Source organism: Sceloporus occidentalis, unplaced genomic scaffold, assembly GCF_023333645.1.
Source record: "Sceloporus occidentalis isolate IW3139 unplaced genomic scaffold, rSceOcc1.0.p SCAF_5, whole genome shotgun sequence".
NCBI classification, from domain to species: Eukaryota; Metazoa; Chordata; class Lepidosauria; order Squamata; family Phrynosomatidae; genus Sceloporus; species Sceloporus occidentalis.
Window position 1 is genome coordinate 81,631,645 of NW_028316985.1, and position 19,682 is coordinate 81,651,326.

Below are 19,682 nucleotides of genomic sequence, written 5' to 3' on the forward strand. Positions count from 1 at the left end.
ATCAAGAGGCCTGTAGTCCATTCTTTTTGCACCCAGGTCCCATCTGTTCCAGCACCAACTGCAGTTGAAGATTACGTTAAACAGATTTAAATCCAACAGAAAATCTTGGTTACTCTAAATCACTGTTCCCAATGGTGCCTGTGTAGAGTAAGGCAGTAGAGGAACTCTGGAATAGGAATTGAAGTGTCTCATTTTAAACAGTAGTTAAATAATAGCATGCTGTACATGTGCCCAGTAAACACAAAAACTATTTACACTGAAAACCCTTATGCATCTACTCAAAAGCCCACAGTGGAACTAACACTCAAGTAAGTGTGTATAGGGTTGCAGGCATGCAGTTCAGTCGTAAGTATCTTTATTCATCAATTCTGCTGTATTCAATGGGATTTATTGCCAAGCATGTGTGTGCGTATAGGACTGCAACTTTACTGATTTTGTGAGATGCTCTTCCTATCAGCAGAACAGCATCGAGTTCCTAAATGTTAATATTTTGCATAGCACATGAATGAGTCTGTTGCCACGTCCAAGGTTACACAACAGCAAGGAGTCCTATTGGTGCAGTGGTTAAATGCCAGTATTGCAGCCACAACGTTGTGAGTTCGATCCTGAGGGGCTTCAAGGTGAAGCAGTCTTCCATCCTTTCGGAGATTGGTAAAACGAAAGCTTCTTGGGGGCAATTGGGTTACACATTGTAAACGGCTTAGAGACTGCTTAGTTTGGTATGAAGCGCTTTAGAAATGTAAATGCTATTGCTACTGTTTATTGCCACATACAGATGTGTCCAGTGGAAGCTGACATATACCTGTATAATGCACACAGTGGCAAACACGCATTTGTTACATACACAGATCACTTTTTAAAACACAAATATTATTTATATGTACATGTTCAAAGCTTAATATATTATGCAGCCTTTTCCTCATGAACCTTCTGAAGAACCTCCATAAGGAACGCTCATCACATGAAACTGATGATGCAAAGCCACCTTGTGATTTCTTTACCACCTAACAAGTGAATATGAGAAAAAACACTGGGACTCCAACATGACTGTGACTTCAATTTGAAATTACCCTTAAGGCTGTGGACTGTATTTTCACTTGAAATAAACATAAGACCTTTTACTTTTATGTCCTTGCTATAAGGCAAACTTCAATGTTCTCCAATGAAAAGCGAAGCAAAACTGTTTCAAACCATAACAGGGCAATTCTACACATATATATTCAGGAGTAGGTCCCACTGAAGACAATTCGCTCCAGGTAGATAAGTATAAAACTGCAGGTTAAGTGCACATTTTAAAGAGCTGTATGGAATTCAAAAATTATAATTGCTCACAACATTTACCTATTTGTCTCACTCATTCTTGGAAAAGACCAAACATCTATCCAAGATATGACACTGTAATAGTAAGTGAGCTGTTTCTCACTTTGCTCCCCATTCTATTCCAAACATAAATATGCAAAATAAAAAAATAAAAAAGCAAACATTTTGGACCATATTTTAAATTTAATTATACACAGGTTGACAAAAAAAAAGTATCACAAATGAAGCTAACCATCAAATTTAACAAAAATACTTTAAAGTGGTACAATAAGTGTTCAGTTGTTCAGGAAATATTACAAATATTCATCTCTGGGGCAGTTCAAACAGACTATGGGTACAATACCTGTTAAAATGTAGCTGTCAACTACAAAGCCACTTAGCACTACAGTATATCAGATGCCAAGAGTCCTACAATCAAGGCTTTAAAAATTTACCTTAAGAGTCAAGTCCCCAGGGAATTCTAGAGTCACAAGTTTGTTTCCAAATAAACGAAACAAACCAAACAAACGAACAAAAAAGCTCTCGCCAAAACAGTCAGAATCATTAAAAGGTGGCTGTTTAGAATGCTATGCTTCCTATGTCATACTTTAGTTCAAATTACTATTAATATCATTGATAGTATGGCCTGTATCTGGCTTGATCTGGGTGGTGTGGTCCAGGAAGCGGAGCTTGAGAAGGTGGGCCTTGCATTCTCGGTGGTGGCGGGGGCCCTCTTGGAGCAGGCCAGATGCCTGGGCTCATTCCTCCCGGCTGAGTGAAAGGAGGGCTGAGAGTTCCTTGGTCTTCATTGAACTTTGGCAAAGCATTAGGGTTATAGTGATGGGGAGGGGGAGCATTTACATTGACAGGGGGGCCACCATGCTGAGGGGGTGGTGGTCCAGGAGGAGGATGATTCATATATGGTGGCAGCTGGGCAATAATATGTCCAGGAGGAGGGGTTATTGGTGGTGGAGCAGAGGTCATTGGAGGTGGTGGAGCTTGACTATAAACCAGATGAGGAGTACCTGCTGTCTGGGGAGGATGTTGCATTGGGTGACTTATTGGCGGAGGAGGGGGAGGGGGTGGTGCATAATGTTGCTGAGGTGGCATAATATGATGAGGATGGGACACCACAGGTTGGCCCTGGTATTCAGGGTGATGATGAGCAGGTGTTGGGGCTGGCGGAGGAGGCTCTCGTGTGCCAGAGTTTGAATCATCTTGAATAGGGACAGTTATAAGATTGCTGTGTTTTCTTGTCGAAATGCGAAAGGTATCTTGACTGACTGAACGAGGGGGAGGAGGAGCCATGGACATCTCTGCTGGGGATGCGCGCATGTCTTCATGTGGCTGGTTATAGTGCTCATGAGGCACATGCTGCAATGGTGGAGGTGGCATCATGATGTGTTGCTTTGGTGGAATGTGGCTCAGATGATGCTTCTCAGGTGGCATTATGAAGCGCTCCGGGATTTCGGCAGGAGGAGGAGCGATAGGTGGATGGACAGGTTCCAGAGGAGGGCGTGCAACTGGCTTGCCAGCTCTCATGTGACGGTGGTTGATGTGAGCCTGTAAGTCTCTCTGGGATAAATACGTTCTCTTGCACCCTTGCACAATGCTACACATGAAGAGAGACCCTCGTATACACTGCTCAATTCGCTGCACAGGCTCATTACAGCTAGAATGGGAAGGATAGAAATAAAAATGTGACCCACAGATATAATTACAAAACCCTGAATTTCCAAAAAGCAATTGCTTGATCTAATCTAGGAATATTTTATGTTCCTTCTTTCAGTGTCTGCAGTCTTTTTGTGTTAAAAATAATGAACTATTTCCAATAAAGATGCACCTTTTACATAAGGTGTAGGTATAGGGGCCAATTTTCCAACCTGAACACTGCTGTAGCTTGTGTGCCTCCTTCCTGCAAGAGACCAGAATATTACTTCCAAGTTCAAAAACCCATTACTCTTCATCAGTACCAGAAGTGCAGGGGGTTGCATACCTTGTTTTAAATGTGAACAATGCTTACTAGAGGCTTCCAAGAGTGGGATTTACCTCTTTTTTTGAGGAGGTGCTGCATGTGCTGCACACTGCCCACCCATATTGCACATATAGAAACTGCATGTTGTTAAGTTTAGACTCAATATCTCTTAAACTCTCTCACATCCTAAATTTATATTAGAAAGAACACAAGAAATTTAAATTTTTAAGTAACTCAAATTCTTTAACAATAGAGTAAACAAAGATGAATTTTTCATAAATTATTGTCGGATGTATCACTGATATCATTTTATCACAGTGAATGCAATTTAAAAATGGAATTATTATCCAAGATATGCCCACAGGAGAAACAACAAACAATCATCTTCACTACAGGAAAATTTAGGCAAACATTCTCTTATAGTTTTCCCCAAATAAAATGGTTGTCAAAATCTTTGTGACAGAGATATCAATTTGTTCCACAACTTTAACAGCAGAATGCAAGTAAATATAAGCAAAATCAAAATGAATCCCCATTTCTTAATAATTCATCTGTCACTTGAATAAAACTGTAAATTGTTCAGGTGCAATTAATTTATGCTTTGCTAATTACCAATCTAAAAGATTTGGGCTCCAAATAAAAACAAGATATCAGACGATGTTTATAATAATAAATAAAGATATGAATTGAAATTTATCCCCATTTCATCATACCCACAGTGTCTAATACCAAGGTATTTTTAGCAAGCAATGAGGATTTGTTTGTCTCCTTTTGATAGCCAAATTCGCATTGGACCCACTTTAATGTGCTTTTAACCCCCTGTTGCGCTCTGTGTGTGATAACCAATAGCAAATGGGCCTGCTTTTCTAGGATGCCACCACTTTAACCATTTTTGGGATGGAAACACATAGCACCTATGTGTGATAAGGTCCTTAGAGAGGAAGCAACATTTTAAAAAGCAATAGTCTATTCCCTCATCCCCAAGAATATATCAATAAACTTACCCTGGACACATCTTGTCACCCTTCTTTTCATGTAACAGAGCACATTCATAGCAGAAAACATGTTTGCATGGTATCTAAAAACAATAACACACAAACCCAATGAACTATAATGAAGAAAGCAGCATATACAAATTAACACACTGCAAGACCCATTCTTTAAGATAGGAGATCATGGAACATATTGTTTGCTATGCATTCTTATTCAGATGCCAGGACTATAAAAGACTGCTACATTGAGAGGTGATGAAGAAAAAACAAATAGTAGTAATAGCAACCCATCAGCATAATCCAAATCATTTTAATGAAAACAGCACTCTTATAATAATCTTCCCCATACAACTCCTATACTAATTTATATCTTATGCTTTGTTTTATGCATGTCCTGATTTACTCCTCTGCTGGATACTCTTAAGGTTCTACAGAAGTCTTCCCTTATACGTGAATGGAAAACAGCTTGAATTGTTCCATGCCTTGATAGGTTAAAATCAGGTGTAGAGTACTACTAATTCATTGAACACCCCAGTTCTCAAAGAAGGCTAAAAGTCACTGGAGCTGAGAACAAATCTTTATTAATTTGGCAGTGGACACAGAAAAATCCAAAACACAAGCAAACTAAGGTACAGGTCATGACTTTGCCCTCTAAAATGACTTGACTCAGTAACTCTCTCTCTCAGCTAAACCATCCATACCATGGTTCTAAAAATAAAATGGAAGTAGAGAACTGTGCTATGTTGTAAATATGTACATGATAAGGGCATTGCCTACAATTCTACATTTTCTTGTTCGAAACAATTAATACCCAAAGTTTGCAACACCACAAGGACTTTATACAGTAAGACCAGACTAAGAATCTGAATAGGTCAGTGGGTCACCCTTAACTAAAAGTCTACAGAAGAAAAATCAAAGTCCCTTGGCATGTTGTCTTTTAAGTCACACAGATAGCATGATATAGCAACAAGGTGATATTACGTTTCATTATACTGGGAAGAGAAGACTATATCTGTCACATAGGTTGAACGTTATGGTCTTACTTACCATGCGTCCATACATTTTGATGGGTAGCCCACACTTGTCACAGAAATGTACTGGGGTATCATCCTTCTCTCCAAGCAAATTTATCTATCAAGACAGCAATCACCAAATTTTAAAAGCCTATTGTCAACACAAAACTACAAACAATTTATACAGAGATCTACAACATGTCTGGGTACGTTTTTCCGAACAATCAAAATCTGTGAACAGTACTAAAAGTACTACCCAACATTTCTTTAGTAACGGGGGCGGGTTATAGACCGCCGCTTTGAGGCGGTCTGCCGCCGCCGCCGCTTGCTCCGTGCGGGAGCCGTAGCAGCCACACCGTGCGGCTCCTGCGCGGAGCAAAAAAGGAGCTCCAAAATGGAGCTCCTTCTTGCGGCGCCTCTATGACGTCGTGAGGCGCCGCTGGCGCATTCGCGACGTCATAGGCGCCGCGACACGTTTGGACGCTATGCGTCCGATACGTAAAGATGGCGCCGGCCGTGTGGAACAGCTGGCGCCATATTGTATGGACAGAGTCCGTATTAGACCCAGGGGCGTCTAGAAGAGACGCCCCTTTTTTAAAATGGGACGTCCTGCGGACGTCCCAAGTGCCGGTGTGTAACCGGCCAAAACATTATCCACTATATTGTATCTATTCTAAGAAAACAAAATATCACTCCTATTCAAATAGTATTCTTATTTCCTTTATAATTTTAAATTAAGCGTGTATGTAATAAAACCACCAGGACCATGAACTCTATTAGTGCACCTTGAAGTCCCAGAAGAGGTGTCCAAGGAATCGCCTTTGATTACTAAACACTTCACCACCTTTGCAGTCATACCGCTCTTCTTCATTGTAGTCAAATTCATCTGTAGAAGAACAAAAACCCAAATGAAATTTTTAGTATTAGCAAAATGTAATAAGCCACAGTTATATTCTACAGGTTCATTCAAAATGTTACAATTTAAATGCATAAAAATAAGATGTCCAAAACAGATACATAAACATATATTTGAATTCACAATACTCTTCATTTCCTAAAACATTAGCTTGGTTGTTCTTGGCCAATAAAAGTGTTCATCCAATTTTCACAGCAACTTAACTCTGTATCTTCTAGTGTAAAATAATCTGCATCATGTTGGCTGTGGTAATAAAATCTAATATCCTAAAAATATGTACTTTATATCCTTCAATATAATTCCCACCATGCCTTGATGAACATCATAGGTCAATCTTAGCAGTGACGTTGTGGAGAGCTAGCATCGTGTAGTGATTTAAGCATTACACTATGACTCTGGAGACCAGGATTCAAATCCCTGGTCAACCACGGAAGCCCACTGGGTGACCCTGGGCAAGTTGCACTCTCTCTCAGCCTCAGAGGAAGGCAAAAGCAACCCCTTTGAGCAAACCTTGCCAAGAAACCCCCATGATAGGTTCACCTTAGGGCCACCATAAGTCAGAAATGACTTAAAAGCACAAAACAACAACACTACAACATGGCTCATATTGACATATAATGTCCTTGTCCTATCATGGGAAGCATGCAAAATTAAAATCTATAGGGCTTGCTGTCACAACATTACATGAGACCAGAGATATAATCACGCTAATAACAGGTTAAAATCAATTAAGTAGAAGAGAACATTTTTTAAAAACCACTTTGTACAAACTGGGCTTTCCTGCATCCCAGCAATTCTGCAAACTAAAACAAAAACAGCCTTTTGGAACTCGGCTATTCTGTTTTTCAAAGCCCTTTACCTTCTTCTCCAGGCTTTGATGGTCCCCTAGTCATACCTCTTGCAGGACGAGGTGGTGTAGGTTTAGCCTTGTTGGTCTGTTTGGAGATAAGCTTTATAGGGATACGTCGGCGAACATCAAGACCACCCAACGTTCCAGTACTATTTGTACCTTGCAAATCATTGTCTGTGTAAGAATGCAAACAGAAATAATATTTCAGTTTTTTTTTTTTAATCCTAGTGCTAGACAGTGTTTGACCCCATGCAAAATCAGATCCTGCCCACATCAGATCCTTACACTGACAGGGAAGCACAGATTGTCAGGTTCCTAAAGTAAAAGTCTGATAAACAAACAATCAATCATACATACATGAGGTCTAGGATCTCCCCTGGATGGTATGTTCCTATGTCAGCCATAAGTAAAAGTCACAGGCATTACTATCCCCCTGACTTTTCAAAATAAGAATAAGTACAATTGGAACAACCAAACTGTGCTATAATATTACCTTAGGTATTAGGAACCACAGTAGCCAAGCAACAATATTCATTACCTGTGCAGCATAGCAAAATAAGGTACTGTTTGTACAAAATTAATCATGAATCATTCAAGGACGTAGCCAGGATTTTGGGAAGGGGGGGTCCAGACTAAGTGACACCATTATAATGGGGCTTGGGTGTGGCAGAAGGGGGGGGTCCAGACCCCACGGACCCCCCCCCCCCTTGACTAAGTCTCTGAATCATTCCTGGGTTGCATCACTTCAAACTATAAGTGGATACATGTTTGAAAAGACATGCCTTTTTCATACAAGAGGACATTTTTGTAAGTTAAGGCCAGCTTATATTCCACTTTCTTTCCTACAGACCTTTTAAGTATTCCACTATTCAATGCTACTATAAATAAACACGGTCACAATCACAAAGGTTTGGGGACAGAACCCATAGACAGTGGGACAAAGTTGACAGTGGGCTTTCAAGAAATAAAAAAAATGGTCAGGTATTGGCCAGGACTTCCAAAGTATTAATTTAATTGCATAAACAAACAAGATGACTGATAGGAATGATTTAAAAACCCAAATCAACTCTCATTTTAAAATAATGATAGTTACTTTGTAAAAATTATAATGAAGGGTAGCTTTTAATAATGTTATGTAAGCGTTGCTGCAATAATTTAATGAATGATTCTCTTTATCTATTTTATATTGGACCACTGTGGTTGGCTCAGTTGAAAAATTAAAACAAAAAATGAAAGTGAATCACAAATAGAGAAATAGCAAATTTAAGGTTTTAAAGATAGCTGTGTTAAGTGAATAGTTTATCCAGATATGAGAAACGTGTGCTCCTCCAGATGTTGTTGGGAGCACAGATGCCCTAACTAGAATAGCCAATGCTGAGAAGTAATGAGAATCTGACAATATAGACAGCCACATATTGTCCATAGCTATACTAGCCAATTCTTCAAACTCTTTCCACCATGGTGCATATTTCACAAATTTATAGTTTATAACACATTCATTATATATTTTGGATGCACATTTTTGGAAGGCAGGAGAAACAGATAACAGGAAACATGCAACAAGCAAACAACTAAGACAGGAATAAAACCTACAGTCATTTATTAATATATACAGTCCAGCAGAACAATTCATTTTAGGTTATTAGTCTTCAAAAATGTTATTAAAACAAAGTTGCTATGTTATTTTTCTTTCTCCAGCTTTCCTTAAATTTGCCTCAACTGTGATACTCTTTGACACTCCTGTGACCTTTGGCTTAATCCTTTATATTCCTTCCCAAATGAGATATAGCAGAAGTACACTTGTGCATCTGCTCTTATTCAGACCAGCTCACTCTGGTCTTGTCTGCCATCTGCCCTCTGCCTTCATTATTACACATCTGAGGTATTTAGGCTGTAAATGTTTTGAACTGACACAAGTCTTTTAGACAACGTAGTTCTGTACAGCATTGGGTGTGCATGTGTGTCCATGTGCCTTCATGTCATCTGTCAACTTATGGCAACCCCAGGAATTTCATAGGGTTTTCTTATGCAGATGTGGTTTTGCCAGGTCTTTCCTTTGAAATATAACCTCCAGCATCTGGTACTTGTTGGCAATTTCTCATCCACGTACTAAACAAAGCGGATCCTGCTTAGCTTGAAAGACCAGAAGGGATCTGGTGCCTTTAGACTATATCAGCATCAAATATAGAATGACAAAAGATGAATCAGCGTTCCTAATTCTTCCTGTTTCGAAAGCTTTCATCATTCCAAAGTTAAAATGCAGAACAGCTTATATTCTAATACTTCCCTCTCCACCAATTCCTGATTCTTGTAGATGGAACCTAAGTCTAAATTTGAAATGTGTTTATATTTCATATAGAGCTTATATGCACAGCCTGAAGATAATTTTGTACACAATGTTTTTAATAATGTTGTGCATGAAACTAAGTTTGTACACTGACCCATCAGAAAGCAAAGCTGTTACTGTCTCAGCCACCCAGGTGAGTGATTTCAAGCATTTACGATTGCAGAATTCCAGATAAGGGAGACTCAAGTTGTACCTAGGAAATCTGCATGTGTGTATAAAACACAGAGGGAAAGCAAAGGCAAAAAAATCCCCAAATTGAATCTGATCTTTTGACAGAGACAGAAAGAAAGAAAGAACCGTAGAAAACGAAAGAATCAGTAAGAATGCAAGGAGTCCAAGCTAAGTTAATAAATCGTAAATAAGGCTATTTCTCAAATGCAGTAAACAGAAAAAGAGAAATCGGTCACATTTTTCAGTGTAATGAACTTACAGCAACCAAAAATTACATCCATAAAAAAATTAAGAGGTTTTTTTTTATTTGACTAGTATTTCTAGATACCTAATGGAGTAAACAGAGAGCCAGCGTGGCATAGTGGTTTCAGTGCTGGACTGACACTGGAGACCAGGATTCGAATCCCCACGCAGCCATGAAACCCCCTGGTAACCTTTGGCAAGTCCCATTCTCTCAGCCTCAAGAAGACTGCAAAGGGAAACCCCCTCTGGCTTATAAGCAAGCCTGCTAATGTAAATGGGACTTGCCCCCTAGTCACCAATCTGTATGCTGCCCCTCTGTATGCTTCTGATCTATCAATTCCAGTACTACCAATTCCAGTTTTGCACAACAAATTCTAGAGTAATAGAACTGACTATGCTATCTGTGGGGAAATTTGAAGAACCACACATGTTCCAGTTTACTATTACAAGGAGGAACTTTATTTTATGTACTAACATTTATGTGCTTCCTTATAACCAAGTTGTCTTCACATACAATTATCCCATAAAAATAAAATTACAATGAAGTCAGCAAATAAAACCCACAATGATTAACAATCCAGTTAAAGGGGTCTCAAACTGGATTGATTCTGCAGTGTGCTCTGGGCTCAACAGACACAAGCATCACAACAATCTGGAGTGAGAGCTACTAAAAGGCCTTTTGCCTTGAGGCTACTCAAGGCAAAAGGCCTTTTAGTAGGTCTCACACCAGACATCAAACTAGACACCTGTCTATTTGGAGCACTGAGATGATGATCTTATTATAATGCCTTTAATATCATATTCAAAAACTGCAAATCTGTCATTTTCAAGCTTAATGTCTGGCCTATTTGAGGGGTGATGGTTGATAGTACCGCATTCATTTTAAGTCCCGCTATTATCCCTCACAAGAGCCAGCATGGTGTAGTGGTTTGAGCATTGGACTAAGGCTCTGGAGACCAGAGTTCAAATCCATGCTTGGCCATAGAAACCCACTGGGTGACCTTGGGCAAGTCTCATGCTCTCAGCCTCAGGAGAAGGCCAAGGAAAATTCCCTCTGTGCAAACCTCCCAAGCAAACCCTAGGGTTGGTTCACTTTAAAGTTGTCATAAGTCCGAAACAAGTTTTGGGTGGGGTTTTTGGGCTATGTGGCCCAAAAGAAGACTTTATTCCTGACGTTTTGCCTGCGTCTGTGGCTGACATCTTCAGAGAATGCTGGCATGGAGGTGTGTGTCTTTCCTAGCACTACCGTCTTTTCTAATGATTCGTGTCTTCTCATGATGTGTCTTTTTAGCCCTGCGTGGGATCCTCGACACTCTTTTCCAGCAGCACACCTCAAATCCCCACTGAGCCACAAATCCCACTGGCTGACCCTGGGCAAGTCACACTCTCTCAGCCTCAGGGGAAGGCAATGACAAACCTCTTCTGGGCCAATCTTGCCAAGAAAACCCTGTGATATGGCCATGAGTCAGAAACAACATGAAGGCACGCAACAACAGTGGCTCCATCCTAGGGAATCCTGTGATTTGTGGGGCTTTTTAAAGGGCTTGAGCCTTCTCTGCCAAAGTGTGCAAATGTTTCCCACACCTACGCCTCCCAGGGTTCCTCAGGATGGAGCCGTGGCAGGTAAAAGTGGTGTCAACCTCCATTATTTCTGAGGTGAAGGCTTTCACTGCCAGCATCCATAGTTTTTTGTGTGTATTCCAGGCTCTGAGGCCACGTTCAAGAAGCGTTTGTTCCTGGCGTTTCGTTCTCTGAAGATGCCAGCCTCAGATGCTGGCTAAGCATCAGGAACAAACTCTTCCAGAACACGGCCTCAGAGCACCAAAAAACCACTCCTGTAACACTGATGCACCCTGTAAATGTTGTCGCTCCATCCTATAGACTCCTGGGACGTGTAGTTTTACTTGAGCCTTCTCTGCCTTCTCCCAAAACTACAAGTCCCATGTCAGTGAGCCATGGCAGTTTTAAAGCAGTGTCAAACTAGGTTATTTCTGCGGTGTGTGCCCTTTCAGTGTTGCCTCTCCATCCTATAAAATCCTGGGGCATGTAGTTTTACTTCAGCCTTCTCTCAAAACTACGAATCCCAAAGGCAGTGAGCCATGGCAGTCTTAAAGAGGTGTCAAACTAGGTTATTTCCACAGTGCACCCTCTTTCAGTGTTGCCTATGAAATCCTGGGACGTGTAGTTTTACTTGAGCCTTCCCTGCCTTCTCCCAAAACTATGAATCCCATGGCAGTAAGCCATAGCTGTCTCAAAGCAGTGTCAAACTAGCTTATTTCTACAGCACACCCTCTTTCAGTGCTGTGGCACCCCATCCATGAAATCTTGGGACGTGTAGTTTTACTTGAGCCTTTCCCTCAAAACTACAAATCCAATGGCAGTGAGCCATGGCAGTTTCAAAGTGGTGTCAAACTAGCTTTATTTCTGCACTGTCAACCCTTTTAAGTGTTACCACTCCATCCCATAAAATCCTGGGGCGTGTACTTCAGCCTTCTCCCAAAACTACAAATCCCAAAGGCAGTGAGCCATGGCAGCCTCAAAGTGGTGTCAAACTGGGTTATGTTCTGCAGTGTGAACCCTCTTTCAGTGTTGCCTCTCTATGCTATGAAATCCTGGGACGTGTAGTTTTACTTCAGCCTTCTTCCAAAAGCTACAAATCCCAAAGGCAGTGAGCCATGGCAGTCTTGAAACGGTGTCAAACTGGGTTATTTTCTTCAGTGTGCACCCTCTTTCAGTGTTGCCTATGAAACCCTGGGACGTGTAGTTTTACAAAGTGTGGAGCCTCCTCTGCCCTAAGAGGGCGGGCGCCTCGACCCAAACTACGAATCCCAGAATTCCACGGGATTAGAGTGACAGCTGGTGCTTCTACGGTGCAGCCGAGTGACGTCACTGGCGGGGCTTTGGAAGGGAAAGAGGGGAGAGAGAGAGCGCGAAAGAGGCCGAGAGGAGAGGGGCGGGGCTTGCGCGCGCCCTTTTCAAGCGGAGGAGGCCCCCTTCGGCCCAATTCAGGCTCAGGCATCGCGGGGGGGGGCAAGAGAAGGGGAGGGAGAGTGGAACAGCCGCCCCCTCCCCCCTCAGGCTCACCATTGTGGTCCATGGCTCCGCGTCCAGCACTCTAAGAGAGAGGAAGTCGCCGCTCTGAGACAGGGCGGCCGGAAGCGGAAGGAACGCGCTAGGGCCGTCAGCATAGAGCCAAACGCAACAGACTCATAACGCCAGCGTTCCGCACAGGGATACGGCGGGTTTCCTCGCACAATTTATTTTACCCCTTCCCCCACACTGCGGATTTAACCCGGGTTGACACCGCCCTGGCTCAATGCAGTGTGGATGGGGCCTCAGTTAAAGACAATGCCGTTCAGGGAAGCGTTTCCATACATTACATGATGGTTCCCCAATGTTATTTTAATATGTATTTTATTCTTCTGGGTGTTAAGATGTGTTAATATGTATTATGTTTAATAAGGTACAAATATATAGCTCCTGGTTGTTGTTGTTGTTGTTTTAAATTATCTTATGTTGGTTGTTGCTGTTGTTGACTGCCTCCAGATCCCAGAAGCCTCGGCCATGTTGGCTTGGGATTCTGGGAGCTTTAAGGGCTTTTGGACTTCAGCTCCCAGAATCCCTCACTATTGGCCAAACGTGGCTGAGGCTTCTGGGAGCTGGAGTCCAAAATCTCTTAAAGGGCACAGTTTGGGGACCACTCTACAGCCCTCTCAATGGCCTCAAAAATGAACCCGGAAGTCACGAAACGGGCGAATTCTCTTTCTTCTTAAGTCTACATGGCAGCTGTTGCGCAGGAAGTAGGGCTTCAACCGGGGAAAGGAAAAGGTCGCTCCTGTGTAGAGATCGGAAAAGTGTAGAGTCACCATACCACATCCCTGACGGCACACTTCCGACCCCAAATTGACCTAGTTTTGCCCTGTAATGATTTCCAATGTCGAGTGGGATACTGGCAGTGTTCCGAAGCAAAATTCTTGTCAGATTGTCTTGGTCCCTCTTCAGAAGTCAAGGTGGTTGGATCTCTTGGAGGAATCTCATATTGTTGTTTCTGTCTTCTTCTAGGCACCCAGGCTAATTGCATTAATTGACTATACACACACACATACATAATACACACACACACACACACACACACATATATATATATACACACACACATACACATGCACAAACACACACGTACAGACACAGACACATACACATGTAATATATACATATATATACACACACATGCAAACACACAGATATATATATATATATATATACACACACACACACACACACAGATAGACACATATACATATATATATACACACACACACATATGCACAAACACACACATATATATATATATACACACACACAGACAGACACATATACACACATAATATATACACACAACACATATATACATATACATATACACACATGCACAAACACACAAAACAAACTCCAACTCCCAGAATTCCATAGCCTTGAGCCAAAGAAAGAGTCAAAGCAGTGCCAAACTGGATTATTTCTGCAGTGTGGCAGGAGAGGCTGAGCAATGCTAAAGCTACTGGTTTAGCATTGTTTGGGGCTCTCAAACAAACGAAGAAGACAAATAAGGACCAAGGGTAGAGGTGCACACATTGATACAGACACTGAACACTCTTTCAGTGCTGTGGAGAAAGCACACTGTAAGATCTCCAATACTGAAGCTGACTCAAGGTTTTCAAAAGAAAGAAGAAAGCCATGTCCTAAGCTTGTCTGGGTCTGTTCTGTCCATTACCTAGAAAGTCCTAATAAAAATAATGCATGGAGATGTGGGATTTTAAAAAAATGTTACCTCCTATTCTTTGTTTTCCAGATGTGGTCCGAAAACGTTTGCATGTCACGTCCGTCAAGAGAAATCCCACAAGGTCCACTACAAAGTCCAATCGATCTGTTTCAGTCTGGGCACATTGTGAAAATATGTGCCCCTATGGTTAGATATTCAAAGTAAGTGACATTTCCCAACAGCCCCATTTATCTCTGTGCATACTTCAGGGAGGTACGATAGACTAATTCAGCAAAAGGAATTGTTAAACCAGCTTGGTTGTGAACTGACCTTGTAAATATTTTAGTATGGATATGCACATATGTATCTGCTTTGAAGTAAAGGCCACCCAGGCTGCATCCGCACTGCAGAAATAATCCGGTTTGACACCACTTTAACTGCCATAGCTCAATGGTATGGAATTCTGGGAACAGTAGTTTTGTGAGGCATTTAGGCTTCTCTGTCAGAGAGCTCTAGTGCCACAACTATTGTTCCCAGAATTCCATACCATTGAGCCATGGCAGTTAAAGTGGTGTTAAACTGGGTTATTTCTGCAATGCAGTTGCAGAGAGAGTATTCACACAAGAGCCCGATTCTCTTGACTGCAGCAACTTTGGTTATGACCATTGCTATTTGTTTTTTCTTAGAAATATAAATGTACCCTTAGTGATGTTTTCTTATATGATGTGTTCACAAAGTAAAAGAGCAGACATTTTGGGTTTTTTTTTTCTTTTTTAAAACAAACAACTAAAGAGATACTTGGGTAGAGCTTAACTTTACATTGTCTGTGTTGCTTGACTGATAGTACTTTTTGTTTAGGTTGACAGCATATACAGCTTGAGTATCCCTTATCCAAAATGTATGAGGCCACAAGTGCTTTGGATTTTGGAATATTTGTGTATACATAATGAGATATCTTGGAGATGAGACCCAAGTTCAAACATGAAATCCATGTATATTTCATATAGATACCCATAGTCTGAAGGTAATTTTAAACAATATTTTTAATAATTTTGTCCATGAAACAAACTTTGTATCCATTGAACTATAAAAATTGTGATGTCATTTTGGCACTCAAAACGTTTTGGATTTTGGAGCATTTCGGATTTTTGGATAAGGGACACTCAGCCTGTAACAATAAATTCAATAAAGGAATACCAAATAACTGTAACTCTGTCTCCCTTTTTCCTATCCCGGATATATTATTACCTTCATTTAGTTCTGTAAAAAGTCCTGTCTATGGGAGTGGGGCATTTGGATGGTATTTAATACTTTAAAAAAGTGATCCCATTGCATTTAGTGCTATCCAGAATAAAAGAGGGTGACAAATTAAGATACTCAAAAATATGTGTCCCCCCCACCCCCTAAATATTAGGGAATACATCCTGATGGTAAGAGCTGTTAGCTGCCTCAGACAGTGATGGAGCCTCCTTCTTCGGAGGTTTTTAAACAGCAGCTTGATGACCACCTGTTGGGGCACTTTGATTGAGTATTCCTGCATGGCATGGGGTTGGACTGGATGGTCCTTGTGGTCTCAATTAGGAGTGAAGTCACAGCTATGAATTTACAGGACCTAAGCAGAGCAATAGGGGATAGGGAGTCTTGGAGATGTCTCATCCACAGGGTCAGCATGAGTTGGTGTCACCCCAAAGGCAGTTAACAACAGCAAGCATGTCCTAAGTGTATGCTAATGTGCAAATCCATACTCTTCACAATAACACAAACTTCATAAAATGAATGTAGTAAGTTGATGCCATTTTTGTTCCACTTCTGAAGTTACTTTCCCTGTCCATTGTGTTTCTTCTTGCAGCAGAAGCTCCTCATGTCTCAAAGCCCTGTAAACATCCTCCCATCTGAACTGGCATTTCACTTTCATCTCATAAACTGATTTGTTTGACAATATTTAGTTATTTCCTCCTGAGTAATTAGAATGTTTTGAGTATACAGTTGTGATGAACTGACTCACAAACCAGCCAGTCAGAAACCAGAGGCCCTAAGCCAATCAGGTGCTGGCTGAGGAGTTTGAAGGTTCTGTTTGGCAGTTGGTTTGGTCAGTTAGGGTTTGGAATCCTGAGGGATGAAACTGGCGTTTAGTTAGGGAACAGTAGGGTCCAGGAGAGGACTGAGTTCCAGGGGTTCCTGAGGGAACAGTATTTTAGGGGTGCAGAGGTTCGTTACAGACCACGAAAGGGTCTGTTGGTCCCGGGGGGGGGGGGGGGGACAGTATAGGTCTTGAGAGTCTACAAAAGAGACTTGAGACACACCTGTATTTTAACAACGAAGCAAGTCAACAGTTACAAATCCAAGTTATATTTTACAATTCTATGTTAAAATAAATCTTTGTTGCTGTTTTAAACATACCCTTGGCCTGTGTGTTGTACATTTAACCTACGTTACCAAAACTTTGGACACAGCAAGGGGTGGGCCATATTAAAGAGGTGTCACATAAATTGGGGGCAGCAGTGGGATAACAAAAGTCCCAGGCGCCTGCCACCATAGAAAGGTTGTTTGTCACATAATTTGGTGTGTAGCGCCGGGATACGAAAAATCCGGTAGCTGGAGGTGTGCTGAAGTTAGGGGGTCTGAGTGGAAATACCAGATACCTGATAGTAGGTTTAAACTGAAAGAAAGGAAAACCTACAGTTTAAAATCTAGGTGTTAGGTTCAGAAGAGTGATCTCTGAGGTAAAAACAAAAAGGGTAATTTGTAGGAGATCACTTGAAAACTGACAACCCTAGATTAGACTAGTCTCTGAGGTAAACATATTGGGTATTGGTAAGAGACTAGTACAACAAGAAAAAGCACACTTTGTGATTCCTGAGGTAAACGTCAGTGGTAAATGTAAGGAATCACCAATCTGATTTGAGAGGCTTGTGGAGCCTCTATGCATAGTTGAGACCCAGTTAAATAAATGTGATTCCCGAGGTAAAAATTCATGGTAATGTAGGGAATCACCAGTCTGACTTTAAATCAAAGTGGACTCTTTTGACTCAGTTGAGACATAGTAAAATAAGAGTTATTTCCTGAGGTAAAAGTTTGAGGTAACTGTAAGGAAATACTATCAACAATTCCTCCTTACAAAGTTAAACCTCCAACAGAGCCAGAAATGGTGGAGGAGGAAGTTGGAGAAGAAATGGTGGATAGTGTTGAGACAGTAATTTCTGAACTTCAAGAGAGTGTTGCAATTTGGAAAACTTGAAATGGCCAGACTCAAAATAGATAGAGAGAGATTAAAATGGCCAGGATAAATGGCCAGAGACTTTGTAGGGAAAAAGAAATTGAAAGAGGAAAAGAAATTGAAATGGCCAGACTTGAAAAAGAAATTGAAATGGCCAAAATAAAAGAACGAGAAAATGAGAGGTTTTTAAGAGAGAAAGAAATGGATCATCAGCTTCAGATGAGGAGTTTAGAACAGAAAATCCCTCAATCACAGATGATGGCTGAGGTAAACAGAATACCTCAAATTGACACAAAATGGTTTCCACGATATTATAAAGGGGACAATATTGAGTCCTTCTTTACCAACTTTGAGAGAACTTGTGAAGAATTAAACATACAAAAAGAAGAAAGGATGAGCTATGTGAGGTCACAAATTAATGGTGGTCTGACAGAAATTTATGCAGAAATGAGGCCCGATGAGGCCCAAAATTACAATCTGTTTAAGGATATGGTAAAACAGAGATTTGGACTAACTCCAGAGCACCACAAAAGAGAATTTCGTGCGATTAAAAGAAAAGGTGATGAAACGTATACACTGATGGGATGCAGATAGGATTATTTGTTAAAAAGTTGGATTGAGGGGTCTAAAATAACAACAGAGGACGAGTTACAAAGTCTGATAGGCTTGGAACAGTTTTATAACGTCATTCCCCAGAAATATAGGTGGTTGGTTCAGGACCGACAGCCTAAAACCATAGCTGAAGTGGCCAAGATAATAGATACATTGGCCTTAATCAGAGAGGATGATAGAAAAATGGCAAGGACAGAGGGAAAACCTCCAGAAAATGAAAAAAGAAACCCCAAAATTTGGCATACCTCAAAAGAGAGGAATAACAATGGTGAAAACTTTCAACCTTGGCAGCCAGAGAAAACACCTGAAACTGAGAGAAAAAGGGGTGCGACGAGAGAATATGACCCTGAAGTCGATAAAAATAACAGTTGGTTTAAAGAACAGTCAAAACTCAATCCAAAAAAAGGTTATGAATGTGGAAAACTTGGTCACCTCAGATACAGTTGTCTAAATATATATAAAGAAGAGTCAAAATCAAATATAAAATCAGCTTATTGTGTGAGATCGATTGGGCCAGCAATACAGGAATGTTGCCACAGAAAACAAAATGAGGCGGCAGTTGCCACACAAACGTCAGTTGGAACAGGAAATGACGCTGAAAGGGTTCCTTCTCCGAGACCTTGTTAATTTGTAACCAATTTACCTCTAGAGTTAGATACAGATGAACACAGAGAATTGATATAAATAAATAAGACCTGAGTGTGGGGTTTTTGTGACTCAGGGGCTGAAGTGTGTATAGTTAAATCACACTTAATACAACCTCAAGATTTGTGCCCAGAAGAAAAAAATGATTTTAAAGGGTTTAGGAGGCCCTGAATTTCCAGTACCAAATGCCAATTTAAATATCTCCTTCCGAGGTCATGAATTGCAATGGAAATTTGCAATATACAATTCAATCCCAATAGATTGTCTTATTGGGAATGATTTAAACCGACACATGCAGCTATTTAAAAAGTACCATAAGTTAGGTGATGAAGAGAGATCTAAGAGACAGGACGAAGTAGCCAATACACTTCAAAGAAAAATAAATGAGTTGGAGTCAGAAAACCAGACATTACAAAGCCTCATGGAAAGGAAAACAGAAAAGATTGTTTCTCTGGGAACAAGGTTAGATAAGAAAGAAAAGACTATTTCAGAGTTAGAAGATAAAATTTCTGATGAAACTTTACTCAACTAGTGCTAATGAAATCCTACATGGATATAAAGAAGATACTACCAGCCTTCAGGGTTTGCTAAATGATGCAAATGAAAAATATATTCAACAGGAGAGAGAGAAAAAGAAGTTTTA

At 40.8% G+C, this 19,682-nt stretch overlaps 1 protein-coding gene across 4 annotated transcripts; it reads right to left on the reverse strand.

The window, feature by feature from the left end:
• Positions 1–868: 868 nt before the first annotated feature.
• On the reverse strand, positions 869–17,019 carry LOC149312381 (E3 ubiquitin-protein ligase Hakai). Of its 4 annotated transcripts, none has more exons than XM_089524511.1 (6): positions 16,966–17,019; positions 7,091–7,219; positions 6,065–6,165; positions 5,314–5,397; positions 4,279–4,352; positions 869–2,971 (listed from the first exon to the last, which is right to left on the reverse strand). In XM_089524511.1, the coding sequence occupies exons 1-6, from the start codon at positions 16,985–16,987 to the stop codon at positions 1,930–1,932; spliced, it is 1,452 nt and encodes a 483-aa protein (XP_089380637.1). In that variant the 5' UTR covers positions 16,988–17,019; the 3' UTR covers positions 869–1,929. The 4 variants fall into 4 exon arrangements, with proteins under 4 accessions (XP_089380637.1, XP_089380634.1, XP_089380635.1 ...); XM_089524508.1 differs by having other exon boundaries at positions 7,055–7,219; XM_089524509.1 differs by lacking the exon at positions 16,966–17,019 and adding an exon at positions 12,891–12,979 and having other exon boundaries at positions 7,055–7,219.
• Between the last annotated feature and the right edge of the window lie 2,663 nt (positions 17,020–19,682).

What these genes read in the sequence shown, in the direction of transcription:
- LOC149312381 (XM_089524508.1), bottom strand. Translation starts at nt 16,987, where the DNA reads ATGTACAACACACAGGCCAAGG. An exon ending in GTACAACACACAGGCCAAGG is followed by an intron (nt 7,220 to 16,965) that starts GTATGTTTAAAA and finishes ATTCTTACACAG; the next exon opens with ACAATGATTTGCAAGGTACA. An exon ending in ATCAAAGCCTGGAGAAGAAG is followed by an intron (nt 6,166 to 7,054) that starts GTAAAGGGCTTT and finishes GTTCTTCTACAG; the next exon opens with ATGAATTTGACTACAATGAA.